Source organism: Carassius auratus, chromosome 27 (assembly GCF_003368295.1).
Source record: "Carassius auratus strain Wakin chromosome 27, ASM336829v1, whole genome shotgun sequence".
Classification (NCBI taxonomy): Eukaryota; Metazoa; Chordata; class Actinopteri; order Cypriniformes; family Cyprinidae; genus Carassius; species Carassius auratus.
Window position 1 is genome coordinate 26,168,863 of NC_039269.1, and position 27,956 is coordinate 26,196,818.

Below are 27,956 nucleotides of genomic sequence, written 5' to 3' on the forward strand. Positions count from 1 at the left end.
GTCAATTATTGAATGCCTTTTTTTTTTTCAAATGTCCAATGTTACTTTTACAGGAGCCTGATCAAAATACTAATTTAAAAGAATAATCTCAGACAGACTTGGAGGTTTTTGCATTTTAAGTCTCTCTCTCTCTCTTTCTCTCTCTCTCTATATATTTATTTTATGTTAAACTCTAAGCTATGGCCATCTTTAAGTTTCAGGGTTGTCTACAGCTCTAGATGGAGTTAAAGGCTGAAACCCCTCATATAATGCACTGATATTTGGACACTTTTAACACCACAAGTGTCCAAACACTTCTTGGGGTCACTGTATGTGATCACTGGTGGTTAAATCTTCTTCAGGGGACAGTTTTTTCCTCCCTTTTTTACTGAAAGAACAGACTTAAACAGAGAAAAGCAGCATAATAAAACAACACATATCCACATTCCTCAGACAAGCTGTCCATGAAGAGTGTTGTTCTTCTCTCCTGTGGATCACAGGGAAAGGACACAATGACAACAGCACTCATACGTACACTTATCCTCCTCCACACACTTCGGCCAGGAGCTCGGCCTCCGGGGTCAACAGTGTTCGGGGAATCCATCTTATCCCCTCACTAGCCCCCGAATTCTTCAGCTTTCCGTCGTGAAATCCCCTACAAAGACATTGACACACAAATCCAAAGGTAGAGAAGGAGAACGGCTGGCGTCTTGCAGCTCAGTCTGTGAAGGAGTCTAGACATTGGTCTCCAGACCGTTCATGTCTATGGTACAGTGGTCTTTGTCTTTATGGTCTCGTTTGTAATGGTGTGGAGACAGATGAGGGGACCTCTTCTTGTCGGGGGGCCTGATGCCCTCCTCCAGCTGCATGAGACGGGCCACATCAGGAGACAAGTGCTCGGGTTTCCTCATGGGGCCCGGCGGAGGGGGCTGAAAGCAGCCGTTTTTCTGATAGGACATCATCTGTTGGATGCTGATCATGGGCTTGGTCTCACAGATGAGAGGAATCTGTGACCAGAAGAGATGAAATCTTCATTTTTGTACATTGAACGTGTGATTATTATTTCAAACAACCTCTACAAACTCATTCCCACCTCCTCGCCCTCCTTCACAAAGTCTTTTCTGCATATGTGTGCCATGATTCCTGTGGCCAGAGCATCGCCCATCACGTTCACCATCGTCCTGAACCGATCCCTAACAGACACACAAGTTAACCTCATATTTCAAAAGTTATTCATCATAAATCTAGTATACTGTTTCTGCAGGTCATCCCACTGGATTGTAATTTCGACTGAGATGGAAACCCCCCCAAAAGGTGGCTTTGACTCGCCTAAACATGATTTTGGAACGATTTTGATAGTCAGTTTGCCCCAAAAGGTGACGTGCTAGTTTTGAGTAGCAATTTGGCTGGTCCACATTTCTACATTCTACATCACAAATCTACATTTACAATGATTACAATTTATGAATGAATGAGAGAGAGACTTACAAGGCCCAATCCACAGCAATAATAAGAGTGATGTCATCTGTAGGAAGTCCCACGGAGGTTAACACGATCACCATGGTTACCAGACCGGCCTGTGGAATGCCTGCAGCTCCGATACTGGCTGCTGTAGCCGTGATGCTGATGCGTGATGAAGTGAAAAGTTACAAATAAATAAATTATAAAATAAAAAGTTGACAAATTTCTTAAATAATGAAAGGTAAATAACAGAATCCAGCCAAAAAGACACATCTGAATTACACTATATAATTATATGTGTATTTTATATATGCATATCACTTAATTTATCTATATTTAATATATAAATAAATTATGTTATATCATCATATATCATCAATGAATACAAACCCAATTCCAAGAAAGTTGGGACACTGTACAAACTGTGAGTAAAAAAGGAATGAAATAATTTACAAATCTCATAAACTTGTATTTTATTCACAATAGAATATAGATAAAATATGAAATGTTGAAAGTGAGACATTTTGAAATGTCATGCCAAATATTGGCTCATTTTGGATTTCATGAGAGCTACACATTCGAAAAAAGTTGGGACAGTTAGCAATAAGAGGCTGGAAAAGTTAAATGTACATATGAGGAACAGCTGGAGGATCACCAATTCACCCAATTTTGCGGCGAAAAATAGTGGAGCAATATCAGAAAGGAGTTTCTCAGAGAAAAATTGCAAAGAGCTTGAAGTTATCATCATCTAGAGTGCATAGTATCATCCAAAGATTCAGAGAATCTGGAAGAATTGTTTGTAAGGGTCAAGGCTGGAAAACCATACTGGATGCCCGTGATCTTCGGGCCCTTAGACATCACTGAATCACATACAGGAATGCTACTGTAATGGAAATCACAACATGGGCTCAGGAATACTTCCAGAAAACATTGTCGGTGAACACAATCCATCGTGCCATTCGCCATGCTGGCTAAAACTCTATAGGTCAAAAAAGAAGCCATATCTTAATATGATCCAGAAGTGCAGCCGTTTTCTCTGGGACAAGGCTGATTTAAAATGGACTGTGGCAAAGTGGAAAACTGTTCAGTGGTCAGACGAATCAAAATTTGAAGTTATTTTTGGAAAACTGGAATGCCAAAGTCATCCGGACTAAAGAGGACAAGGACAACCCAAGTTGTTATCAGCGCTCAGTTCAGAAGCCTGCTTCTCTGATGGTTTGGGGTTGCATGAGTGCGTGTGGCATGGGCAGCTTACACATCTGGAAAGGCACCATCAAGGCTGAAAGGTATATACAAGTTCTAGAACAATATATGCTCCCATCTAGACGTCGTCTCTTTTAGGGAAGACCTTGCATTTTCCAACATGACAATGCCAGACCACATTAGATATGTAATCTATATTGTATTCTGAATAAAATATTGAAACTTGAAACTTCCACATCAATGCATTCTGTTTTTATTCACAATTTGTACAGTGTCCCAACTTTTTTGTAATCGGGTTTGTATATGAATAAATAAAAGTGTATTAAAAAATGAATATATTAATAAATTAAAGGCCATGTTGCAGGTTAAACACTACTTTCGATTAATGGGTACATAAATCACTCAAGATATGTATATCATTTTTAAAATGTCTCTAGAATGGTCTTAAAGACCCATTTTTTAAGTTTTTGGTATTAACGGTTTTTTTACGCAACTCGGTGATGACGTCATGTTGGGGAGAAGTCGTGGAAAGGTAGCCTCAGTCTAGTATGATGCAGCGTTCCAGGCAACATGTAACACGTGTTTTTCCAACCTTAAACCCATGAAAGTGCACTAGAACGGCAATCAAATCCGTGACTTCCCACCCGTGAACTCGTGTCTCATACTAGATCGATGCACTCCGAGTTCCGAGGTCACTCATTACGCGAAACAACGATGACAGCCCACACGAATAATACTGCCTGCGGATGCAGTGTTTATGCAAGTAGTACACGTTGAAAAAACGATTTTAGGTCAATGCAACGTTGCAATAAAATAAATAATCTAGTTACAATTACTTGCGCTCAGAAAGTTCGGCGTAACTTGCCTGGAACGGTACAAAGTCGTTAGTAGCGTGGTATGAAATAGTGATTACGAGCTCAAAAACCTGCCTGGAACGCAGCATCAGAACTATAGCGACTGACTGGGATGAGGAAGAGGTGGCGAGAGCAAACATGTATGATGGCCCGCAGCTGTGTAATTTCGATCGAGCCATTCGTGAGAGGGCAAATGAGGAATTGCCAAGAACTGATGTCCGTCAAAGCCTATGCATGGTCCAAGGAGAATGAGTCGAGAGTTGGTGAAGTGTCCTGATGAGTTGCTATCATTTAGCATCGCAGCAATGAGCACTGGAGCTAGCTTACGAGCAGCAGTGCGCAATAACGACACACACACATACACACACACACACACATATTTATATATGTATATATATATATATATATATATATATATATATATATATAATTTTATTTATTTATTACTGTCATTGAATAGCACAGAGTGAAAAATAATTGTTTTCTTTATATCTAGTGGCAGTGATCATGACGTTAGTTCAGAGAAGTACCGGCAACCTTTGTCATAGTGTCGTAGAACTGGTAAATTTTGTCTTTGTCATCTATGAATAAAAGGCATCATGCTAGCTATATGGACGTTTCTAACCGTTTATCTCATCCTCCGGTGAAAATGTGTTTGACAGGAGCTTGTGTGGGTGCCGTCCCATGTAAACTGCGTCAGAAAGCTTGTGCTGTAGGGAAGTGAGTGCGTTTGGGTCGCTGTTGGTCGCTATCTCACTATCTATCTGTCTGTCTATCTATCTATTTACTGTATCTAGTCTATCTATCTATCTATATATATGTATTTATCTATATATCTATAATCTGCGTTCTGCGCTATCTGAATACTCTCGTCTCTCTAGTCACTCTCAATGCTCTCAAGGTGGCTTTGGTAAATTCTCTCCCCAACGTGACGTGATGCAATGCATTGTTGGGGAAAGGAGACCGCTGTAAGATAGTACCTATTTTTTCGTATTATATTCCATTTTGTGATACCCAACAACATAAAATCGATGGATAACAGTTTAAATGTTTATTACCAACAAGCAAATTGCACATATTCGTAAAAAAAATTAACCTTGCAACACGGCCTTTAAGTGAATTCCACCACTTGGTGTGAGTTGCAACAAAGGAACTAAAAATGATGTTTAAAATGTGAATGTCATTTATGGAGTTGCTAAACAACATTAATATGACATACAATAATAATAATAATTACTATTATTAATATGTTTGCTATTATAAGTAATAGTAGTAGTGGTATAACAAACAATATTATTATTATTATTAACCACTGGCAAAAAAGAAAAAGAAAAAGTAACAATCACAAATTTTTTACAATCACAAATGTTCATATTCAGATGAACAGTCAAGATTAATTAGAGCATAAATGTTACCAGACAAGATCTATAATCAAAAGGGGCATCTTACCCTTTCTTACCCTACCTGATGGTTATGATCTGCCCAAAGTCCAGCTCGTAGTTGTTGACTTGAGCGATAAAAATGGCTGCCACGGCCTCATACAGGGCAGTGCCATCCATGTTTATAGTGGCACCAACAGGAAGTACGAAGCGAATGATGCGGCGGTCGATGTGGTTGTTCTCCAGGAGGCACTTAAAAGTGATAGGCAGCGTTGCAGAGCTGGAGTACAACACAAGAGTTTATCATTTACATTTGTGCTACTTTTAATTCAAGGCTGCAATACACATTTTGTTTTCATTTTTTATGTATCTTCTAGAAATGAAGTGCCTGTTTCTGCATGAGTTTGGTGTGTTTGGAACAATTTGAATGACTGGTAGTGTGTGATTCGTATAATGATGATTAGCAGTTTTCTGTTAGCATCTGGTAGAGCTCAAACTATGGATTGCATGAAGGTGCGGTTACCTGGATGAAGTAGCTAATGAGATGAGCAGGGCCTGTAAAATCCCTCGGATGTAGACGATGGGGCTCTTTTTCGTAATGAAGAAATACATGGAAGGCAGGATGAAGAGGCCGTGAAGCACCAGCCCCATGACCACAGTGATGGCGTAGAAGCCCAGTTTCTTCCCCATAGCTGATGGGTCGTCCATTTCCAAGATCTTTCCCGCCACCAGAAACACAATCCCAAACGGGAAGTACCTGAGGTGTTACATCAGAAATAGATGCCATTCAGGGGGAATTCATTGAACAGTTGCACAAGGTATGAAGGTGCAAACACTGGTGAAGTGCTGAATTGTTTTAGTGTGAAGCATATAAAAAAGGTAACTGTGTATTGCACATAAACTCACAATTCTGAGAAATAAAGTCGTGATTCTGAGAGATAAAGTCAGAATTGCAAGGTATAAACTCACAATTGTGATAAAATATCTCAGCGTTTCTGAGAAAATATATTAAAAGATATAAACTTGTTTCTCAGAATTGTGGATTTATATCTCAATTGTGAATTATAATGTCAGAATTGCATAGTTCATAATTGTAAGTTTATATCTCAAAATTCTGAGAAAAGAAGTCTGAATTGCTAGATAAAGTAAACTTACAATTGTATTAAAAGTGAGAATTGTGCGATATAAACACAAATGCGAGAAATCTTTTTATATCTCATAATTCTGACTATATAATGCGCAATTTCGACTTTATTTCCCACAATTCTGGGAAAAAAAAATACATAATTGCGAGATATAAACTCACAATTCTGAGAAGAAAGTCAGAATAGTGAGATTTTGTCTGTTGTGGAAACAGGCTTCCATAGTTTGGTGAGAATGACCCCAACATAACTCTCTGTGTAACGGCTTTAGTTATTTGGTTTATTATCGTAATGAGTCATACAATAATTTTAGGTTTTAGTTAAATGATATTTGTATATACCATATAACAATGGCCACAATTTTCAGCACGGCTTCATTGAGACTCTGGCAGAAGTTGACGAGAGCGCTGCCATTTGGTCCCATTCTTCCAAGCATGATTCCTAAACGAAAAGAATAACTGAGTATTTATTAAACAGACTGGATAAAGCTGTGCAATTCCAGATGTTGCTGCTGTCACTCACCCATAGTAGCTGAGAAGATCACGATACCGAGGACGTTCATGCCTTCACTGGTGCCAGGAAGCGTCCTGAACACCACATCCGGAGGTGGCGTCAGGTCCAGGGAGAAGTTCTGGATATCTGTGCCGTTGTCATCCTGGATCCCATAAATGAAGACCCGTCTGGTGCTTGTGTCTAGTACGTCCTGACCAATGGTTGGTTTGGGCTTCATGATAGGGATGCTCCTTGTGCGATACTACAGTAACAATTCATCATTAGCATGGCATATATAAACAAATACACAGCAATAAGTACAATAATGCAAAGTTCAATATTAAAGGAACTGTACATATGCAAGTTTAACTTCAACATTAAGCATACAACTCTGGCCGAGCTGATAATTATTTCCATGTTTTAGCCAATAACTGACAAACAGTTCACATTACAGCCCCTTAATTATTTTGTCTAAATAAATGAAATGAAACACTAAAAGCTCAAATCGATCAGTTCAAAAGTACATTTAGGCATCACAATATTCATAATGTGCATTATGAAAAATAGAAATATTTAACAGTGTTTTTGGCAACACTTTATCTTAAGGTATCCTTGTTACAAGTCCATGTACTTACTATTATAATAACAATAAATGATGCATAATTACATGCAAGTAACCCCTAAACCAAATCCAAATTCAAGCCCTAACTATAGTAAGCACATATAGTAAATTAACATTACTCAGTAATTAAATGTGTAATTACACTGTAACAAGGACACTTAAATATAAAGTTTAACCATGCTTTTTATTTATTTTTGTTTTTAAAGGTTGACTTTTTAAGTACACAGCAGGTAATTTCTTTCAAATTATATTTTACCAGTTTTAAGCCATGTTCACACCAAGAACGAGAACTATAAAGATAACGATATTGGCCCGTGATTTCGCCAAGTTAGAGACATGTTCCTGGATCAACATCTTTTGATGATCCTGGATCAACATTATTGTCCAAAAATATAGACTTAACCCAACCCCTACCCCTAAACCTAACCTTACCCATAATTTATTCCTAAAATCAGTGGGAAATGATTGCTGATTAACAAGGCTGTAGAAGCACCTAAACCTGATTGTAAGAAAAAGTTATATCTCAAAAGTTATATCTTATATGCAGAAATGTTATATCTCAATTCTGATTGGTTGATTGGAATGTTGTTCCAGGATCAACAAGGATGCTTATTCAGGAACATGTTGTACTTGGTGAAATCATGCTCGCCTATTCTAAGCACACACGCGTCTGCCGCTTTAAACTCTCGAGCTCGTCACAGCAGGATTGATTCTGATTGGTTTCAGTGTTTTTAGCGTTCATCAGCTGCGGGAACAAACAAGTGATCCCAACGATATTGTTTCTCTATGCCAAGAAACTAATAGAAAAACATAAACACTCACTTGCTGAAAAGTTGCTTGGACCAAGTTGGCTGGGAACATGTTGCTGATGGAGGAAAGAGAGTTTTTCATGAATATTATAATGAATATTAAGTGTTAGTACACAGAATCAGTGGCATTCTGCTGAAAAACTAAACTGGTTTATTCTGATCGTCCACTAATTCGGTTCTGATCATTCTGGTAGACCAACAAGCTAAGCTAGCGAGGCTGGATAAACAGGTTTTGTTGACTGAGCTAATTAATTGAGGTCAACATCAAAATCACAACATTTTCTGTTGACCAACCATTTTATTTTTTTGCATCTGTAAAAACACCCCTTGCACAACAGAAGAAGAGGAATATATGACAAAAAGCTTTTCAGTCAAAGTACAACTCTGTACCTGAAGTTTAAAATGTATGTATCTAAAAGTTAAAAGATAATAACAGCACTTAAGATGAACTCGAATGAGTGCACATTGGAGCAGGTTCAAAGGGGCCTGTGATGTCAAAATGCAATTTTATAGTGGCAAATGCTCTTTCCAGTCACCAGAAAAACACCCTAAGTGCATTGCAGAAGTGTCCACATTGTGACACAGCCAACTAATCCTAATCCAAGTGCCTAGCGTCTGGTTAGCACAGAGGGCCCCAGAAACGCCAATCCCAATAACTTCTCAGTAGAGATCACAAATATCACATGTTATTTTGGTACCTTTCTAATTTTACCTGTCTAAGACTTTCATCATGAAATGCACTGCTAACAAATTGAGGTAATCTTGTGGCTGCATCAAGCTCCTCCTCAGTGAGGGCCATATGGTCTCAGGCTCAGATCACTAATCAGTTTAGGCTCCGGTCTTCACCATACACTCTTCTGCTCATGACACGCAGCACAGGAGACAGGTGTATGGGGCAGGAATTCCCCATTCCTTAGTCTTCAGCCAACCCTAAACTGAACTCTCCTGATCCCTCAACATCACTGACACTATACTTTAACACAGAATCCAAATATTCACAATGAAATAAAATCATTATGCATGGCAATTAACAGCATGTGACGGTACAATGCATCTTTGCCTTTGTGCATAATGGGATTTATGTTTACATCTCTGAGAAATGACAAGTAGATAGCAATAAAAATACTCATGATCAATAACCACAACACAAGCATCCTTGCATATAAAAGTTGTGGCACACTTTTTAAGAATATTATACTCTATACATATCCTGAACTAACTAACAATTTCCAACAGTCAAGCATTGTGTATGTGTATGAGTATATAAACTGCTTTCTACATAATTGCCTTTAAGCACAACAGAGATATGTAAAGTATATTGAAATGAATGTCAAGGTCTGGTGCTATCTTTCTCCTCCTGACTCCATATGAACGTATTACATTCAAGTAACTGTTTGTGACAAGCTCTTGACTAACTGTTCCACTGACCGACTGGAACAGTGACACAGTGTAACTGGGGTAAACTCCGGCCTCATTTACTCAAGCAAACAGTAACTGGCTTATCATGAGCTTTGCTCACAAGGTTTACCAGACAGCTCAAAGCCTCGGCACGTGAGATGTCTGGAACCCTTTATGTTCTATCACTGAAAACATGAAGGAAGTAACAATGATTTTCCCTGAATAGTTAACTGAAGTCTACGCAATATCTATCCTAGCATAGGCAGCAAGCTGATCACAGACTCAATAGCACAGGCTTACCGGATGAGGTCCAGCAGAGCATCAGCGGAGCTCATGATGGGCTTCCCGCTGTCCTCTGAATCCTCCTTCTGGGCAGCTCCACCCGGGTGGATGATGACGACCATGACAATGCCCACCACCACAGCCACAAACGTTGTCCACAGATAATAAGAGATTGTCATGATACCCAGTCGACTGGAGCACTTAGCATCCAGCGCTGCCAAACCAGACATCAAACTGAAAAGAGAAAAACATTTTTCAACAGTATGTAAAACAATCCATAAATCAACTGAATGAAGAGATGCTAAAATATCAAATCAAATCAAATAATTTAAATCTAAAATAAATTATAATCAAAAAAATCAACATTGTTGGATAAAAAAAATTCAGAGACCAGAGCTATAATAATATGTAATAATAATAACCTCAAAACAGTTAAATTATATTCATTGTTCAAGCTCTACAGTTAATCCATAAATAACACAAAAAATATTACAAAGTGGTTAATTAATGAATTTTTTTAATACAATGCTGAAATATATTTTTGAACACAAACACTCAGAAGTCAGTCGGACTTTTAGTTTTTCTGAAGTTGTCATGAAGATGTAACAGGATACTGATGTAAACAAACAAACAAACAGTAAATAAACACATAACAGAAAACAAATGCATATATATATATATATATATATATATATATATATATATTAGGGGTGTAACGGTTCACAAAATTCACGGTTCGGTTCGATACGATACACTGATGTCACGGTTCGGTTCGGTTCGGTTCGATACGTTTTAGATACAGCAAAATGTAAAAACATCTCAACTTTTCAGAATGCCGCAAGCGCACCGCGGGTCATGTGACAAGAACCAACCAATCAGCTTCATCCTTTCCCGTAACAACGTTGAGAGCTCAGCCAAGATGTAGGAACAGCTGATCATAGTTGTATATGGATTGCAATTTTGAAATAAATTTAGTAGCAGAGTTACTGCAAGCGATTTTTAGAGCTGCAAATCCATTTATCCTTCGCTGAAATTTCCGCGTCTCATTGAGAGAGCACGTCATTGTTGCTTAGCAAAGACAGACGCCTCATGAGCGCTTCTGCCCGAGCGCTTTGGAAAGGAGGAGAAAGACGCGCTTAGCGTTTTCCACGCGTTTTTAGGCGCGATATGTGAACGGCTCCTAAGGCGCTCGCTCACTCAGCACGCGCTGAAGGCTCGTTGCAAAATGTCTAAAGCATTTAACAGACCAGAAATATAAGATCCTAAAATAACCAACAGGTCTGGTGTTTGGGTTGGATTCCCTGTAAGCTATAGGGCCCTATTTAAACGATCTGAAACGCAAGCGTCAAAGCGCGAAGCGCAAGTAACTTTGTGGGTGGGTCTCGGCGCTGTTGCTATTTTCCTGGCGGGATAAATGGCTCTTGCGCCCGGCGCAAATCTAAAATGGGTTGGTCTGAAGTAGCTTCATTATTCATAGGTGTGGTTTGGGCGTAACGTGAAATAAACCAATCAGAGCGTCATCCAACATTCCCTTTAAAAGCAGGTGCGCAAGTTCCATTATGGATTGCTATTATTATGGCGTATTTACCAGGCGCACGCCAGGAGCGGTTCACAGTCGAGGAGACTGATGTTCTTGTAAGAGCAGTGAAAGACAGAGAAGTTGTGTTGTATGGGGATGGGAGAAACCCACCCAAAATAGCGTCATGATTTCCGTCATCTCATGTGTTAATATTTTTTTAGTGTAACGATTTATGATTTGCAAAAATAACTGTTGCATCTGTGTAGATTACATGAGCAAAGTGTATGCGCGTTGTGCACGCTATACATTATGGTCAAGCATGCGCCCCTAAAATAGCATAATGAACAACGCACAACGCGCCACTGACTTTAGACTAGGTTTTTTCTGGTCAGTGGCGCAATTGTTTAATGGAACAGCAAAATAGCACCAGGGATTGTTTGCGCCGGAACACGCCCCCTTTTTTGTGCTGAACCGCCCAGGGAGCGCAAGTTCATTCACTAGTTTAGAGACGTGCTTCTGTGGAGGAAAAAGCGCGCTTTGCGACATACCGTTGTTTTTTTATCCACCACTCTCTTGCCATCACCATTATAGCTTAAAGGGAATCCAAAGTGCACCCAAACACCAGACCTGTTGGTTATTGGAGGATCTTCTCATTTCTAGTCTGTTAAACGCATTGGCTATTTTGCAACGAGCCTTCAGCGCGTACTGAGTGAGCGAGCGCCTGCTGAGTAGCCTAACATAAACATATAAGATGGTGTTTTTTTCTTCTTCGGGAGTGTCAGGGGCGTTGCCTGTTACGTCGTTTGGGTTATTGGGCTACCTTGTTGAACGCATATCATTATATTTCTCTCTCTCTCTCTTTTTTTTTTTTCAAATATAATTAATTACTCCAACGAACCGTTCGGTATACATAATGCGTACCGCGTACCGAACCGAAAGCGTCGTACCGAACGGTTCAATACGAATACGCGTATCGTTACACCCCTAATATATATATATATAAATCAGTTTACATCATTATCCTGTTACACCTTCATGACAACTTCAGAAACCTTAGAGAACAGCTTGATTCTTCACACCGATGGGCTTAACAAGGTTTTTTAGAAACAAACATTATATGTGAAGTAGACCGCAAAAAATACCTATCTTCCGATAGCTTAAAACCAAGCAACATGCATTTTATATGACTTGATGGTGCCATCACTGAACCTATCATCACAGTGATTACACTATCCCCAGCAACTCAAAGATATCTGATTTATAGAATTTTTTTTTCTGGCATCCATTTGCTAGAATTACAGTACACTACATATGTACAAGCTATCGAGTACAATAAGATGCAAAAGAGAAGTTAATAGTTCTCTTTGATTCTTCAATGGACAAAAAAATAAATAAAAGTATGCCTATAAATGCATTTTTAAATGAGTTAAAAAGTCCTAAATGACCGGAAAGAGTTGGAAGAAAACCTAATGTGTGCAAGAATTTAAAGAGACAGCACTGCTTTAAAAGTTCAACCTGCTGCAGTTTTGTCATGTTCAACAACAGTAAAAAAGAAAGCTATTCATTGTTTAATGTTCTAGGGAACTCTACGCTGCGACCCCTAGAGGGCACATTGGGGAACAAAATCCAACCGAGCTGTGCCAATGCGCATGCCTGTCCACGTGGTGGGTGAGCAGTGAGCACCAAGGAAACAACAGACATAAACCAAACCTTTCCTCAGAAAGGAGCCATGCCACTGTGCCATGGGCTGCTCATACAACTTGCCAGAAATGGGGAACCCGATTAGATCAAGGGGAACATCCCACCCAAGTTAAGAGCACATTCCCGCAGGGTCTCATTCCCTCTCGGGGAACCACAACCGAGAGGTTTTTTGCCACCTTTAAAACCTTTTGCTCAGCTGTGAGTTACGTAAGACTAAGACACAGATGTTTGCTCTGTGTTGACCTCAGATGCATCTTTGGTGCATTAAATTCATTCCATTCCAGTCATGATGGCAATTCAGAATGGAACAGAAAGAAATGAAGCTTTACAATGCAAGTTTAGCTAGTCTACTAGTCAGGTAGTTCTATAGACATTATTATCAATTTGGTCACAGGGAATATCCCTCTATTTTGATCATATCACTTTATAACAATGTATGATCATATATACAGTATTACTACAGGAACTGTGGTCCTAATCATGACAAGAAAAGCAAAAACAAGTAATAACTTTTGTTGGGTCATTTATTTGCAAAGCTTGGAAGCACTAAGAGGCCATGCATCATTATTATTAAGCTTTTTTACTCAATCTCAACAAAAATTGTTCAAAGTTATTTTTTCAGTCCCATTCCCTCAAATACTAAAGCATATGCACTTCCGCAATCTTCAAAAACGGTGCTTTCTCTTAACAAATTAAAAGATAGAGAATGTCTTTTATACTGCTGCTTAATTTCCTCAAATGCACATTTTTCTCTATTTGTCATACAAACAGGAAACTATGCTTCTAACCAGTTTAAAGCTGAGCTGTAGTTCCAACCACACACATTAGTGATGCTGTTTGAAAATGTTTGTTGTAACTGTGGTTTCAAGAAACACTAAATCTTTGAATTATGTTCATAAAAGTGGAACTTGCAACCATAGAGACTTGGAAAAAAAAACTGAATAAAACAGAACAAACAAACAACTTTGTCTCAGACTACGGACGCACCCACGAAGAAACACGAGAAAAATAATAAAATAAAATACACATGCATACAATACCTTAGACATAAATTCTAATGCTAATAATACTAAAATAGTAAATACAGGCTCAGAAACCAGAGGTACCAAACATCAGTAACCAGAGGTACTTAAACCTCAAAAAACATTATAAGTCAATTGGAGATTTACTTTGTCTAAATATCCAATAAATGATCCCCAGACAGTGGCAAACTTTACAATGGAGTTAGATTTCAGAAATCAGAGTCTTTCCATTTGCATGACAGAGATCATGCCCATAATCCAAATTCGAAAAGAGGGAGGTGAGGATGTCTTGCAGTTCTTTAATATAAGTCTTTCGGCCACAATCATGCCCAGTGTAAGGGACTGCTGTGAAGTTTTTGGAAGGCTAGATGTAATGGAGGTGGGAACCGGCGGACATTTAAATGAAAACTTTAATAATAAAATAAACACAAAACAGTGTGCAAGCCCCTCACGGATGACTGCCGCGGACAAACAAAACCAAAACACAAAATAAAATCAAGGCCTGGTCCTCTCTCGTCCTTCACTGTTGTAACTCCTCTTTTGAATCCTTCCGGAGCTCCTCTGTGGGACTCGATCCCACATTTTGTCGGTGAGCTCGGCTCCCATTTCATCCTCCCAGGCCACTTTAAATTTCTCATTTGGAGCTGTGACAGCTTTCAAATAAAAAACAAATTTAGAGATAAGATGCATAGAATAAGGAGGACATAAGAAAACTTAAAAAAGAATGATTGTAGCAAATTGGTATATGCACAGAGGTCTCTGGCAGGGACAGGACTTTTCTTACTTGATTTAAGATTTTGCCTGAATTACTCATCACAATACTTAACTTATTCAGAGCTGCGGGCTTGTCTAACTTGGAAAATAACACTGCTAATGAGATCCCAGCTGCCAGGCCTGTGTCTATTTACACCCATAAGGGAACATCAGGGGTCAGATTGCCCAGTGCTCCCTTCTCCCAGTACATTAAATCTCTAACACTAGGAGCCCAATAATATTGTTTAAATACTGGGAGAGCCAAACCACCCACTGACCTGGACTTTTGTAGATGCATTTTAGATATCCAATGTGTCTTATAGTTCCCTTTCAGTCAGTCACTCTCGACATCGTGTCGGTAACCGACAAATTGGACTCTAGCTTCGAGAAACCATTATACTTTGAGTGTAAACTAAATGAACCAATGCACATTGTTATGCAATTATTGTATCCAGCTGCAGCTGATCACAGCGTAAAAAGGCAGCAGGTGCAATGCATGCCTGCTTTTTTCTTCGGCCCTGAGCGACAACATCGTTATGCTCCATCCAGTGTCTTCAGTGAGCTATGTATTCTACGAGCTATGATTTCAACGCGCTCTTGGAAGCTTATGGTATTAGTGGTACGGCTGAGGTCATTCCTGAGTCGACTGCACTACCCCCTGTTGTGCTGCAAGCGGCCATTCCCCTATGCACCCATGCACTAAAAGAGCATTTCCCTGAAAGTGCAATTTCTCTAAAAGAGCTTACACAGGTGCACCTTTGTAAAGACGACAGATTGTCTTTTTAAAGATGCTGTTTCACCTGTGCGTTTTTGGATCCGATCATTACCTGGTGACAGTTGCCTCATGTGTCTGGGCATTAAACACACTAGGTAGTGTTCATGGATGAGTCATGTTACTATTCCGGGTAGATGACAATCTCGGAGATGCATGAGGAGCTCACCAGGTCATGGACGGAACCTTTTACTGATGGAAACCGATCTGCTGGTTCCTCCTCCCTCACCACCCTCGACGGTGAACCGTGCCTTCCTCCCAGGTCTGTAGGTACTCATCTGGCCAGTGATGCTTATACAGCACGTGAAGAAGCTGCCTCCGCCTTACATGCTACAGCATTACTGCAGGTTCATCAGGCCAAGGCACTAAAGGACCTGCACGAGGGTGATCACTATCTGGAAGTTCTGAAAGCGCTCTAAAGACCTTGCTCTACTGACCTTGCGCTCTGAGCAACGAAGGTCACCGCAAGTTCTCTGGGTTGTGCGATGTCCACACTTGTCCACAAGTTCAGTTCCTTAATGCCCCTGTGGCAGTGCCATGGAGCTGGGCGTAGGCAGGCCGCTCAAACTATCCTGGTTCCCTTCAAACCTGGCAGTGAGCGGAAGAGCAAGAGAGGCCCTGAATGGGCGAACCAGAGAGTGAGGAAGGCTCCTCTTCCTCCCCTGGAGGAGGACCATGTAGATAGTCTGGAAAATCTCGATGAGGTACCCGCTGCCAACCTGTGGAACCAGGTAAGCATTGCACCGCACACTCAGACTCTTCTCCGGTCTGCTCACAACCCGCCTGAGTTGGATTCCTGTTTGGGTACCTTCATCCCAGTGGTGGTTCCGTTGGTCCCGCTTGCATGGTGTCTGGGTTCCTGGCACCTCCACGAAGTTGGCACCCCATAAAAATAAATAATCACCAAAACTATGCCATTTGTTTGTGCTATGTTTGTGCTAATTGTGCTGCAAAAACTAACGTTTGTGTTAGTTTGATGTTTGAGATATTAAACATTATTTTTTGACCTTGTGACGTAACTCTCCACCCCATGTTGTCCAAACTGCTCCAAACCAGCACAGTTCGTTTGTGCTTGTTTGTCCCATTAAAACAAAACCTGTATTTATTTTCCTTCCTTAGATATAGCCTAAATATTATCTGGAGCCCAGTTCGTCAAAATCGCACAAAACTGGCGTCATTCGTTTGTGCTCGATTTGTGCCGGTTTGTGCTGTTGAAATGAACGTCAAATATATTTCTCCTTCTCGGTAATAACAAAAACAATTCTGGAGAATGATGTCACTCTCCACCCCATGGCGTCCATATCTTTCCAGACGCCATTCATTTGTGCTGGTTTGTGCTTTTAAAGAAACCCTGTAACTATGACCGCTTCTTTTATATAACACAAATAAACTTTTAATGAACAGTCACTCTGTACCCCATCTTTCCAAAATGGTGCCATTTGTTTTTGCAGAATTTGTGCTGGTTTGTGCTGTTCAAATTTACATTGTATCTATTTACCATCTTCAAAAATAACAAATACAAAACGGGCCAGTGACGGGTCCAAATCCCGCCAAACCAGTGCCATTCATTTGTGCTAGATTTGTGCTTGTTCGTGTCATTAAAAGAAACAATGTAACCCTGACCTCTTCTTAAATATAACAGAAACTTTACACTCCATCCTGTTTAGCGCGGTTACAGAGTTTAAAATAGTGCTCATGCTGCCTTAAAATTTTAAGTTTAGTCAGCTCCATGTTTTCATTAACTTCATATTTCAAGCTGGCTAAGCTTACATTTTTAAGGCAGCACCGAACTGAAACGGTGAGACCACTTTTGTAATTATCCAACACGTAAGGCCACTCAACCTGATCAAAATCTTTTTTTTGCATCCAAGGACAGAATTGATGCCTCGTTAGCTTTTGTGTGATTAGCTATTAGATATTGTGCTGAGAAAGCAACGTAAGTAAAAAGTCAGCCAGGGATAAATCCGGTCTGATCAGGATGAACGATGGAGGATAGATGTTTGTTAAGCCGAATAGCCAGAATTTTTGTGACAACTTTCCTATCAAAATATTGAAGCGCAATTGGCCTATAATTAGCCGGGTCAGTTTCATCTTTATTTTTAATATCTTTGGGGTTGGTTAACAGGGTGCCATCCTTGGATTTAAATCTATGGATTGACCTAGAGGCTTGAGCCCCTTTAAGTTGTCTTGCCGGAAGCTTATCCGGCTTACCACCCGCTTCAAAATATCTCTGTCTCATTCTCAAAAATAGACTGTTTATTTGACCTCCAAGAATACAATTATACTCATACTTAAGTTTCACTATCTTGTTGTAATCTACGGATTACTTTGACACTTGGTACGCCAATTCAATAATAGGAAGAACACTTTGTAGCCTATATCTATAAGTAATTTCTCTCTTTCCTTTTTTGACATTAGATTCATAAGAGATGATGTGCCCATGCATGACAACCTTTAAAGTCTCCCAGAGTGTAGAATCTGACACCTCCCCATTATCGTTAGACTTTAGAAACTCTTTTAACTTGGTGATAATATAGTCTTAAAATTTACTGTCAACCAGCAAAGATGGAATGAAATGCCATGAATAAGACTGCTTCGGGAGAGAGAGATCGATAAACATGGTACAAGGGGACTGTGATTGCAGATCAATATGCTTCAGTAACATGCAAAGTTAACTGAAATTCGACTAAAAAAATGTATTCTACTGTAAGATTTTTGAACATATGTATAGTAGGAATAATTCCTGTCAGCAGGGTATTGAATTCTCCAAATTCACCATAACTTATGCTTCTCAGTTGCTTTAATATGAGTCACTTGATTCCTTTTTTGAAAAGGGTTTTGCATTACATCCCAAAAGATGTAACATCATCATCGCTGAGACATCACTTTGCTAGTATAATCGTGAAAGATCAGGACTTTTTTTCCCTTGTATTCCGACTGTTGCAATCTCCCACGGCACAGAATCAGCTCCTTCTCTTGAAAATGATGGATGTGCATCAGGATTGTGCGCTGCTTTTAGCCTCAGGCCTTTTTAGGCTGAAGAGAACGATGCGCTCAATCCACTTTATCCTGATGAGGGAAATACCCAAGCAATTGGGGAATTAGCCTTGAAACTAATTCAGTGGGTTTACCCTCCTCAACTCCTTGTATCCCCACGATCTTAATATTTTGTCTTCTAGACCAAGGTTCTAGCTCTAAAACTTTAGCACGGAGGTGACTGTTTTGTTTAGACAGCTCTGAATACTTGGTTTCCAAACCCTGTATTCTTGCCTCAAAGTCACTGGTCACCAACTCTTAATTAGCAACCCGAGCTTGTAGCTCAACCTGAGAAGTCACAAGCTTCGTAAAGTTGAATTCAAAAGCATCAAAGTGGGCGTTTGCTCCGTGCAAAATTGACTCGGTCATCTCTTTACGTATCTCTCAGAATATAGCGAGAGCAGCATCTGAAATTTTCTCAGCCATGTCAGATGAGCTATTAGCTTTAGCATTAGCCCCAGCCCCGGAAAATTCATCATCAGCGCTCTTAACTTTATTATAGACACTCAGCTTCAGCATTATAGAGGCTTAATAAGAGTTTATAATAAATTAAATGGGTATACATTACTTACTTTAAAAGTGATTATACCTTATGAAGTATCAGACACTGATTCAGAAGTGCTTTATCACTGACATTCATAGAGCTATTCAGTTTGAATGAGTCCCTGATAAGGACTTCGGGTGGCTAATTTAAATAAGACAAAAGGAAATCCTCTATCATTCAATACCCATTGCAATCATAATTCTGCTATTATGTTGAGATGTTGATTCCTCCATTTTCTTCTCAATTTGCTCCATCATTGCATCCATTGATGGAAGATCAATTAACCTGTCAAGGTCCCTAGATCTGAATTCATTATTTTAAATGAGCTCCATTGTTTAGTGGATTTGTAAAGCTTCATTTTGTGTTGTGAAACAAACAAAAACTGTAAGACACAAAAGCCTAAATGATCACTGCTTCACACAGAGACATTAAAAAGAGCTTGATATCAATGAAATCTTTGCTGTCATATGAGACGTCCTTTGCTAACCAAAATGAGCAATGCCTAACCTAACTACATCAGGGCCCGTATTCATAAAGATTGTAAGAATCCTCTCAGAAAACTTTTAATGCATTGTTTTGTGCTTGAAACAAGAAAATAATATCTGACAGTAAACAAGGAAATCACTTAATTTTGATCAAAACTTAATACCTTGTGTCATTCTGCTCCTCAATTGCAACTTGTTTTAAGAATGTTTAGAAATTGTTAATAAAAATTGGAGAATAATATGCAGTGCAGTAATATTTGCAATGAATATCCTTTTAGGAAAATAGGAGTTCATTTTGATTTCATGTCAATTCCAATGTTTAGTGACTTTAATCGCTCTATAGTGTAGTGTCTAATAATCCATTGGCCTACTTGTTTTCTTTTCTAGCAGTGTTTTGTACTAAGTGCTGGTTGTGCACGAGCAGGCGCTCATACAGTATATGTGTGTTAAGCCCCTTGCTGTCTGACCCTGCATGTGTTTCTGCTACAGGCGGCCAGCAGGACTCCCAGACCATCTGGAGCTTTCTGTGAAGCACCTCTGTTTGACAAGAGCATTACCCTAATCCTGCCTGGAGATGGGAAAGTCCAGATAAAGGCTCTTGGCTGGGCCTTTTCCCCACGCAGGTCACATGGGTGTCATATTTCTGAGGTGGGACAAAGCAAAGCACCTGGATACAGTGTGTAGCAGAAACTCACACTAATGTTCAGGACACATTTCAGACAAAATAATAAAGGAAAATGTACAAGAAAAACGTATCTTGTATAAATAAAAATAAACCAGTTCTTAACCAGAACTTAATGTAAAATGTTTTTTTGTTTTTTTTGTCTTGTGACATTATTTACACCCCCCCCACACACACATTAAATTATTAAATGTTATGTTTATGTTTGACACTATTTATTTTATTTCATTTAATCGATTAATTAATTTTACATTTCTATCTATTTCCCTTTGTTCTCAACTGTGATTTTCACCATGTTCTCATTACTACCTAATAACACTTGGTTTACAAAAATGTTTAGTTTAAAGTTTCTTTTTTCTTTTTTCTTTTTTTACATTCATGAAATTTAGTTGTTTTTGTGCTTGCCTTGTCACAGTTCAAAAACATTTATTCCTAAATTACATTTTCTATAAGAAAAACATGATTTATTATTTATTTTTTTGGTGAACGATGGCATGCATCAATGTATTTGATCTTGGTTTTGAGAGACTCTTATGTAACTGTTATGAAATTCAAATGTATTTTTTTTTTTTTTTTTTACAAATTTTGAAATTAATCAATGGTACAATAATAAAACAGAACAGATGATAAATTATGTCTATTTATGTATAACCCGCTTATTATTAGACTAATAAACTAATACATGAAATAGAATCTATTGGTCACATATGATACAAAATAAACTTGATGATTAAAAAAAAAAATGTTATAAAACATAAATTAAAGCTGCACCTCCTGTTACCATAATTACACTTACAGCATTGACTCATTATCTGACGAATAATGCTAAAATCAAGCTGCTAATAATTCACTACAGGGACCAAGCAAGAGTTTGTGGTAACAAAAATATGTTAAATTAATTACTGTATATATTAAGGCAAATTATTTTTTACAAACATAAAAACTTGAAACTTTAATACTTCTTGGCTGAAGTTATAAATGTTATAAATGTTACTTTAGTTTGGGGACCAATTCTCACCATTAACTATTGACTGTGACTTTTGCTTCAATAAATATTAGTAGTTAGTAAAGTAGTTGTAAAATGTAGGTATGGGAACAGATTAAGGGATCTAAAATATGTTCAGGAATTAATATGTGTTTTATAAGTACTAATAAACAGCCAATAAAGTAAAAGCAGCAATTTGCATGCTAATAAGTAGTTAATAGGGAGAACTGGTCCTTAACTGTAGTGTTACCAAAAAACAAATAAATAAATAAATCAAATTATTATATAATATTATTATCTTATATTATCAAATCAAATTATTATATTATATTCTCATCTAATAGATCTGGATCATGGTTTTACAAGCTAAAAAGAACAAACACAAAAGAGGATACTTTATCTCCTCATTTTAGAAAACCTCCAAAAGAATGGGGAAAAACATATGTTAGAACATATGAATCTGCCACTTATCAATCTGCCACTATGATGCAGCTGAGCTGAAAAAAAAGACGTGCCTTAATCTTTCAAAATGTCTATTGATTTTTCTCCATATAGATGCAATCATTACGCAATGACAACAGCAGCACCCAGCATTAAAAATGAAAAATGGCTTACAGCAGACTTCTTTAACATGTGAGAGGATTATGTGTCCTGCATCATGCTCTGTACAGATTCTCATTCTGCACATCTATGTATTAAAATGTAAATGCAGAACGACAGAAAATGGAGATTTGGATTTGATTGGGACTCAGAAAGTTGCATGTTATCAAAGGCAGAACATCTAAAGGATCTATCATGTAACAGTATTTGCCTACAGACCAATGAGAAACACACACACAAAGAGCCGGCAGTGGTTGCCAGATCTTTGGCATGAAATATATGCTAGCAAACATTTATAAACTTGCATTAACAGTTACAGTGCTATTATACAAACCTAATAAAGTACTAAAATCTACCTTTACAATACACTGAGAACCACCAAAAAAAAATAAATAAATAAAAAAAAAATTCAAAGCTCATCACGAGTAGTTTTTCCACAAGCTGTCATACTCACAAATACAAAATACAAAATGTAAAGATGTCACACAAAAGCTGTACCTGTATACATGAAAACAAAGCATTTAAGGAAATTTCAATGAATAAATAATTGTGAACTGTCACTAAGGAAACTCTAGAAATTTTTTGTTAAGATACGTTTCAAAATATATTTACATAAATATAATTTATATCAACCTACTTTTGTTAATTTTTGGTATATTTTTGAAAATGTGTTTTACAAATATGAATATTTTTTTTTCTTTTTGAAAGCATTTAAAATCATTTTGCCCTCCATTATAAGCCTATAAAAATACATTCACATCTTACATTTGAAGAAATACTTTATTTGGACATATAACACATCTAGATAAATTTCTTTAAAACATGAATAAACCTATTTTGATCTCTAGTAGGCTACTCCATCCACTTTTGCCTTTATACTGAATGTAGGCTACTGTAAGATTCGAAATGGATTTTCTTGCCCCTGAATTACATTATACATATTTTGGGATATTAAATACATTATTTTAAAATATTTTTTATTAAACTAAATTTTTTACAATATATTTGTTTCTGGAAAAAAAATATATCTTACATGTATTTTTGTTGCATGGGTATTTTATTCACTTCAGGTTTTTAATAGCATTTTTCAGTTTCTTTTACTGTTAAAATGAATTCTCCATTGGTGACTTTAAAACTGTTCTGCGTGTCTGCACGGCACACAGGGATAAGAAAGGGCCTTTGATTGTGCCCGGTGTGTTCATCAGATAATCTGGTTTCCAGTCTTGCTGGTAGGCAGATGGCATTGAAACGAGGACAGTACGCAAACCCTGCTTTGGCCCCTAAGCCCTATAGCATACCATTTGATTAATATAACATTTTTATTAATTTTAAAGCAGCCAAGGCATTGACTGATCTTCCGTCTCGGACCTTGATGAGGAAGGTTCTCATAACCCAAATTACTTCCTAATTCAATTTGCCGCCAACTACTACATTTAGGTCAACATCAACCTGACTGTTTTATATTTAGTCTGTGGTCATTTCATGTGATGCACTACTTTGGTGTCTGATCGGAGATGTCTTGGCTACTGTTCATACGCAGTCGCTCCTGAGCTTGCTTAGATTAGTGGTAATTAACAACCCTGACCCTGCGTAATGGCTCTCTAGTGCGTGTGTTTATATTCACTGGGCATCTGGAACACTGACCCAGAAGGAAATGTGTGTTTGGAATGAGAATCCACTTCCTTTTAAGACTTTGCTGCACCAGAGCAGGCAAGTACATCCATCATGTGATCATTTGGTTTGGATAGTTTTCTTCTACCTTTGTGGTTGCCAGTTGTAGATATTGTAGATAATAGAATGGATGCTAAATCTTAAACCAATACTGACAGTTTACAACATTTCATGCTTTATAGGGTTAGTTTACAAAGAAACGTTATATGTGTTTACACTTTGGAAAAGTTGTATATATTTTTTTTAAAATATGAGCAGGCCTACAAGCTGGGATTGGTAATGCTGCCCTGTAATCATAGTTATTTATTAATATTTTTCATTATAATTTATTATGTGATATTGTTTTGATTTTATGTAGTGTAGAACTTTGCAGCATTATTTTATTTCTTATTCATTTTTTATTATATATATATATATTTTATTAAAGTGTTTAAAAAAAAGTGTAAACAAATTGTTAAAAAAAAGTTTATAGTAATGAACAACCTGCAATTTAATGTTTGAATTTCTTTCCCTTACTGTACCAAAAATGAACCGAAACGTGACTTTAAAACCGAGGTACGTTCCGAACCGTGATTTTTGCGTACTGTTACACCCCTAACATCTACTGTTGAACACAACAGATTTTTTTTTTTATTTTTTTTATCTGAACTGCTGTTTTCAATGCAATGAATGTGATTGGAGATACAAGAAAGTGTTCAACAACCATAAAGTCATAGGAACAATGGGTCTTCTCTATGAAGCCATGCGATAGCTTTGCTTGAGTAAAATGCATCATTTCAGTTGTTATTCACTGAAAATCTTCCTTTCTGCTGATGTTTGTAATAAAATAATATTTAGAATATATTGAATATTTAAGAAGCATTGATGTCACTGAAATAGGATGATAGTTTTAATTTTGCTCTGTTTTTTATCTGAATATATCATATTGACTCAGAAGACTTAAATGCACACGTCAGTCTGTGGTGTTTTATGGTGTTTTTTGGAGATTGCCAGTATAAATCACCATGCATTTTTGATTATCTGTGGAAAACAGCAGACATTCGATAAAACATTTTGTGCTCCACAGAAGAAATAATATAATATGATTGGCAGCATTCATGTAACTTATACAGTAGAGCATGGCGCTAGCAAAACCATGGTGATGAGTTCAAGGAATGCATGGACCGATATAATGTGAATGCAATGTACTGTGTGTGTGTCACTTTGGATAAGCATCTTGTAGATGTAAATATAGATTGTGATTTGGTATTTTTATACTAATGCATATTGATCCTCAAATCTGTGGAACAGAAGCTGTATAGTATGTCTAGGCTAAGTTTAGGCTATCATGTTTTATCATGCTTTACCAGATTGATAGATTTAGACATTTAAGTTACTCATAATAAGATTCATGCGAACAGGGACCTCAAGAAGGAATAAATGTAGTCCTCTTTTACCTGGAAACTACTAGAGGCAGGATGAGCATCTTCAACATCCGCATCAGCAACTCCCCTGGGAACTGGAAGTACTTCACCTCCTTCAGGAGAAACAGAACCACACAAAATCTATCATACATCTGTAGGCTATGCGTTTTGGTCTTGCTAGTTTACAGCTTCAAAGGATTTGAAGCCATTCCAGAGCAAGAAGAGGCAGAAGAGATTCTCAAACCTTGTTTTCTGGGCGCACACAAATGGAGGCACACAGAGTGGATTAGTCTTTCACTTCTCCTTGCTCTTGACCAGACGCATACACATAACACGATCTCAAAAAAAACCTTTCCACAATCATTTTCGTTAACAAATAACGAAATAAAGAAAGATACTGGATGTGTGCATCACGTCTTAAAGTGACAGCAGCCTATAAATACCTCCTGCTGTATTTCATTAATGCTCATTAAACAACAAATCTTTAACAAAAATGAATCTGTATTTAATTTATATAGTGACAACTGTTATTTTATACTTATATTATTACATTTCGGTATCTGAATAACACAGTTAAACCTTATTTTATTTGGAGCTCTGGTATATTGTATTTATATGCTTGTAATTTGTTTTTCACTGATTTTTTCACTTTTTACTGAGTATTCACTTAATTTTGTTTCACATTTTATTTTGTAGTTGTTTTTGTCGTGGTATTGAAGAAGTACTTAAACTGTACTTTAATAAACAGAAAGCAAAATTTACATTGATATAATTTTTTTTTCTTGCTGATCCAAAAGAAATGTTTGATCCGTGACTCATAAAATGCAATATGATTTGAAACCACTAATTATCAACATAGAACATCCAGATGTCTCTTTTATACAACTTTCTGTGGCTGGTACAGTAATAGTGCCAAGTTAACTGTGCCACACAAATAATGTGGATGAGTCACAATCTATAATGTGCAGAAGAGCCTTTAAGCAAGAGAAAGACTTATTGAAGACCATATTGTGTTTGAAGGGAGCTGAGTGTCATGATGCTGGTGTTAAAGCGCTTACAGACCTGCATTAAGGAGGAGACAGGGACATAAAGCTTAGATCAGGGCCGTAGTCCAAGCAGCATCATGATCAATGCTGACAAATGGCTGTGCATCAATGGCTGTGCATCACTCCTGTGCTAATGCTAGCATAAAAACAGCTGGCACCGAGCCCCTACATCTGCCACTGGCATCCCTGACTTGAGCCATGTAAAGTCTGTAAAGCTGCCATGTGGCGTAATCTAAACGGACAGAGATGCCAGAGCTTACTGCTAAACATAATAACTGATGGAAAATATAGTGACAAACTTCAACTCAATGAAATAATGAGTAGTCAAAATTGAGTATCAACTGATCACATTTGTCTTCTTAGGTATTAGCAGAGGCTATGGATGATTGATGTGAAGAAGTCTCTTACTGTAATAGTGCTTCCACGTTTCAGATGACTGACTGATAATCCTCAGGGTCACTAGATGCCTGCTTTTCTCATGTCATGATGACAGAGAGCACATCTCACTAAATCAATGAAACAGCTAGTGAACAGACTCAGTACTGTAGACAGATTATTGTCAAATGTATAGTTATCTGATATTTTATGCGCTGTAAAAAAAATCGAAGTTGTAAATAAATATTTTTTATATAAATGTTAACATATAAATACAAATGTCTATATTTTTTATTTAATTATTTGTAAATGTAACTAGAATTTTCAGAGCGAAAACTGTGTCAAAGTAAATTCTACAACATTTGTATTTCTGTGTACTGTTTTGTTTTGATCAGTTTACATATACGAATGTCCATTGTAAAACAAAGACAAAAATTTTATTAATCTAATTTAAAACACTTTTTCACACTGGTTTCGTTTGGTTTTGAAAAACCTTTATACCATAAAAAAAAAAAAACATGTACACATCTTTATAATTAACAAAAAATATTTTAATGCAGTGCGTCTTTTTTTCAAGGTAAAGTTTTTTTTTTTTATACAAATAGCACAAGTTACGTATTAATATCAAATATCAATACATTGATATAATGTGACCTTGCCTTGCCATAAAAAAGAATAGATTTGATAGTTAAAGAAACGTATTGACCTTGACACACAGTCATGAAATAATTTCCTGTCTTATTTTTTCTGCATATTGGTTGCACCACATGACTTTGATTTGGAGGGAAAAGGTTTAAGTGTTTTAATCAGTGAAAAAAAAAAGGATTTTAATTCAGATAATTCAGTGAAGCGCTATTTTTGCTATTTTGCTATTTTACTATTAAAAACATACTGATTAAAGAAAGTGTGTATTATTCAGGTCATTGTATGTGTGAGTTTTAAATGCAATTTGAAAAAATCGATCTTCATCTCCAGCTGCTGTCACTTTAGCTATACAATTAATATCTGCCATTAACTAAGATCAGATGGCAGGAAAGTTGAGACACTGCAGGAAAGATGGAAACATTGACTGTTATGTGTCCAGGAGGTGCAGAAATCAAAACTAACCTGCTCCGAGAGGTGTTTGGAGCGCAGAAAGAAGCCCAGCAGGCATCCGATAACCACGGCCAACACTGACAAGATGAGGAGGCCGTTCTGTTGGCACACATTTTTAACACGGCCCCACACCGCACCCAGAGCCATGGTGACACGTCCACGTCTACTGTCCGCTCAGTCAGCCATACAAACACCCGGACCCCAAGGGGACAAAAAGAAACACATGCAGAGAGCGAAGGAGTAAATTAGGAAGGTAGTAATGGTGATAATGAATGTCCCTCTAAGAAAAAGCACTTGTCAATCCACCGTTGGTCACTACAAAATCCCATCACCCTTTCCAGTCACTAACACACTACTCTTCTCTCTCTCGGTCTCTCTTCCTTCTGCCCCATCACACCCCTCACCCTGTACTTCAGCTTGGCCAATAGGGGGCTCTGGGCCAGCTGGCGGTACTGTCCCAGAGGTTAATACCAGCGATCCTATTAGAGGCGCACTGCATTAAGCCGATCTGAAGATGGATTAAAGATCTCTGAACAATTGGAAAGGGGATTGTTTCATGTAATAAAACAGGGCAAAAACATAAAAATGTAGCAAGTGACATGACTCGGTCTAGATGTTAAGCAGCAGGGGGTTTAGACAGAGGGTT

At 37.8% G+C, this 27,956-nt stretch overlaps 1 protein-coding gene across 1 annotated transcript; it reads right to left on the reverse strand.

Moving 5' to 3' along the window:
• Window positions 1-154: 154 nt before the first annotated feature.
• LOC113046053 (excitatory amino acid transporter 5) lies at window positions 155-27,692 on the reverse strand. The gene is given in 10 exon segments (XM_074559818.1): window positions 155-986; window positions 1,073-1,172; window positions 1,468-1,602; window positions 4,962-5,633; window positions 6,360-6,459; window positions 6,541-6,772; window positions 7,955-7,997; window positions 9,640-9,855; window positions 24,828-24,907; window positions 27,323-27,692. Coding segments are annotated over 10 exon segments (1,986 nt in total). The 5' UTR covers window positions 27,458-27,692; the 3' UTR covers window positions 155-713.
• Window positions 27,693-27,956: the final 264 nt, after the last annotated feature.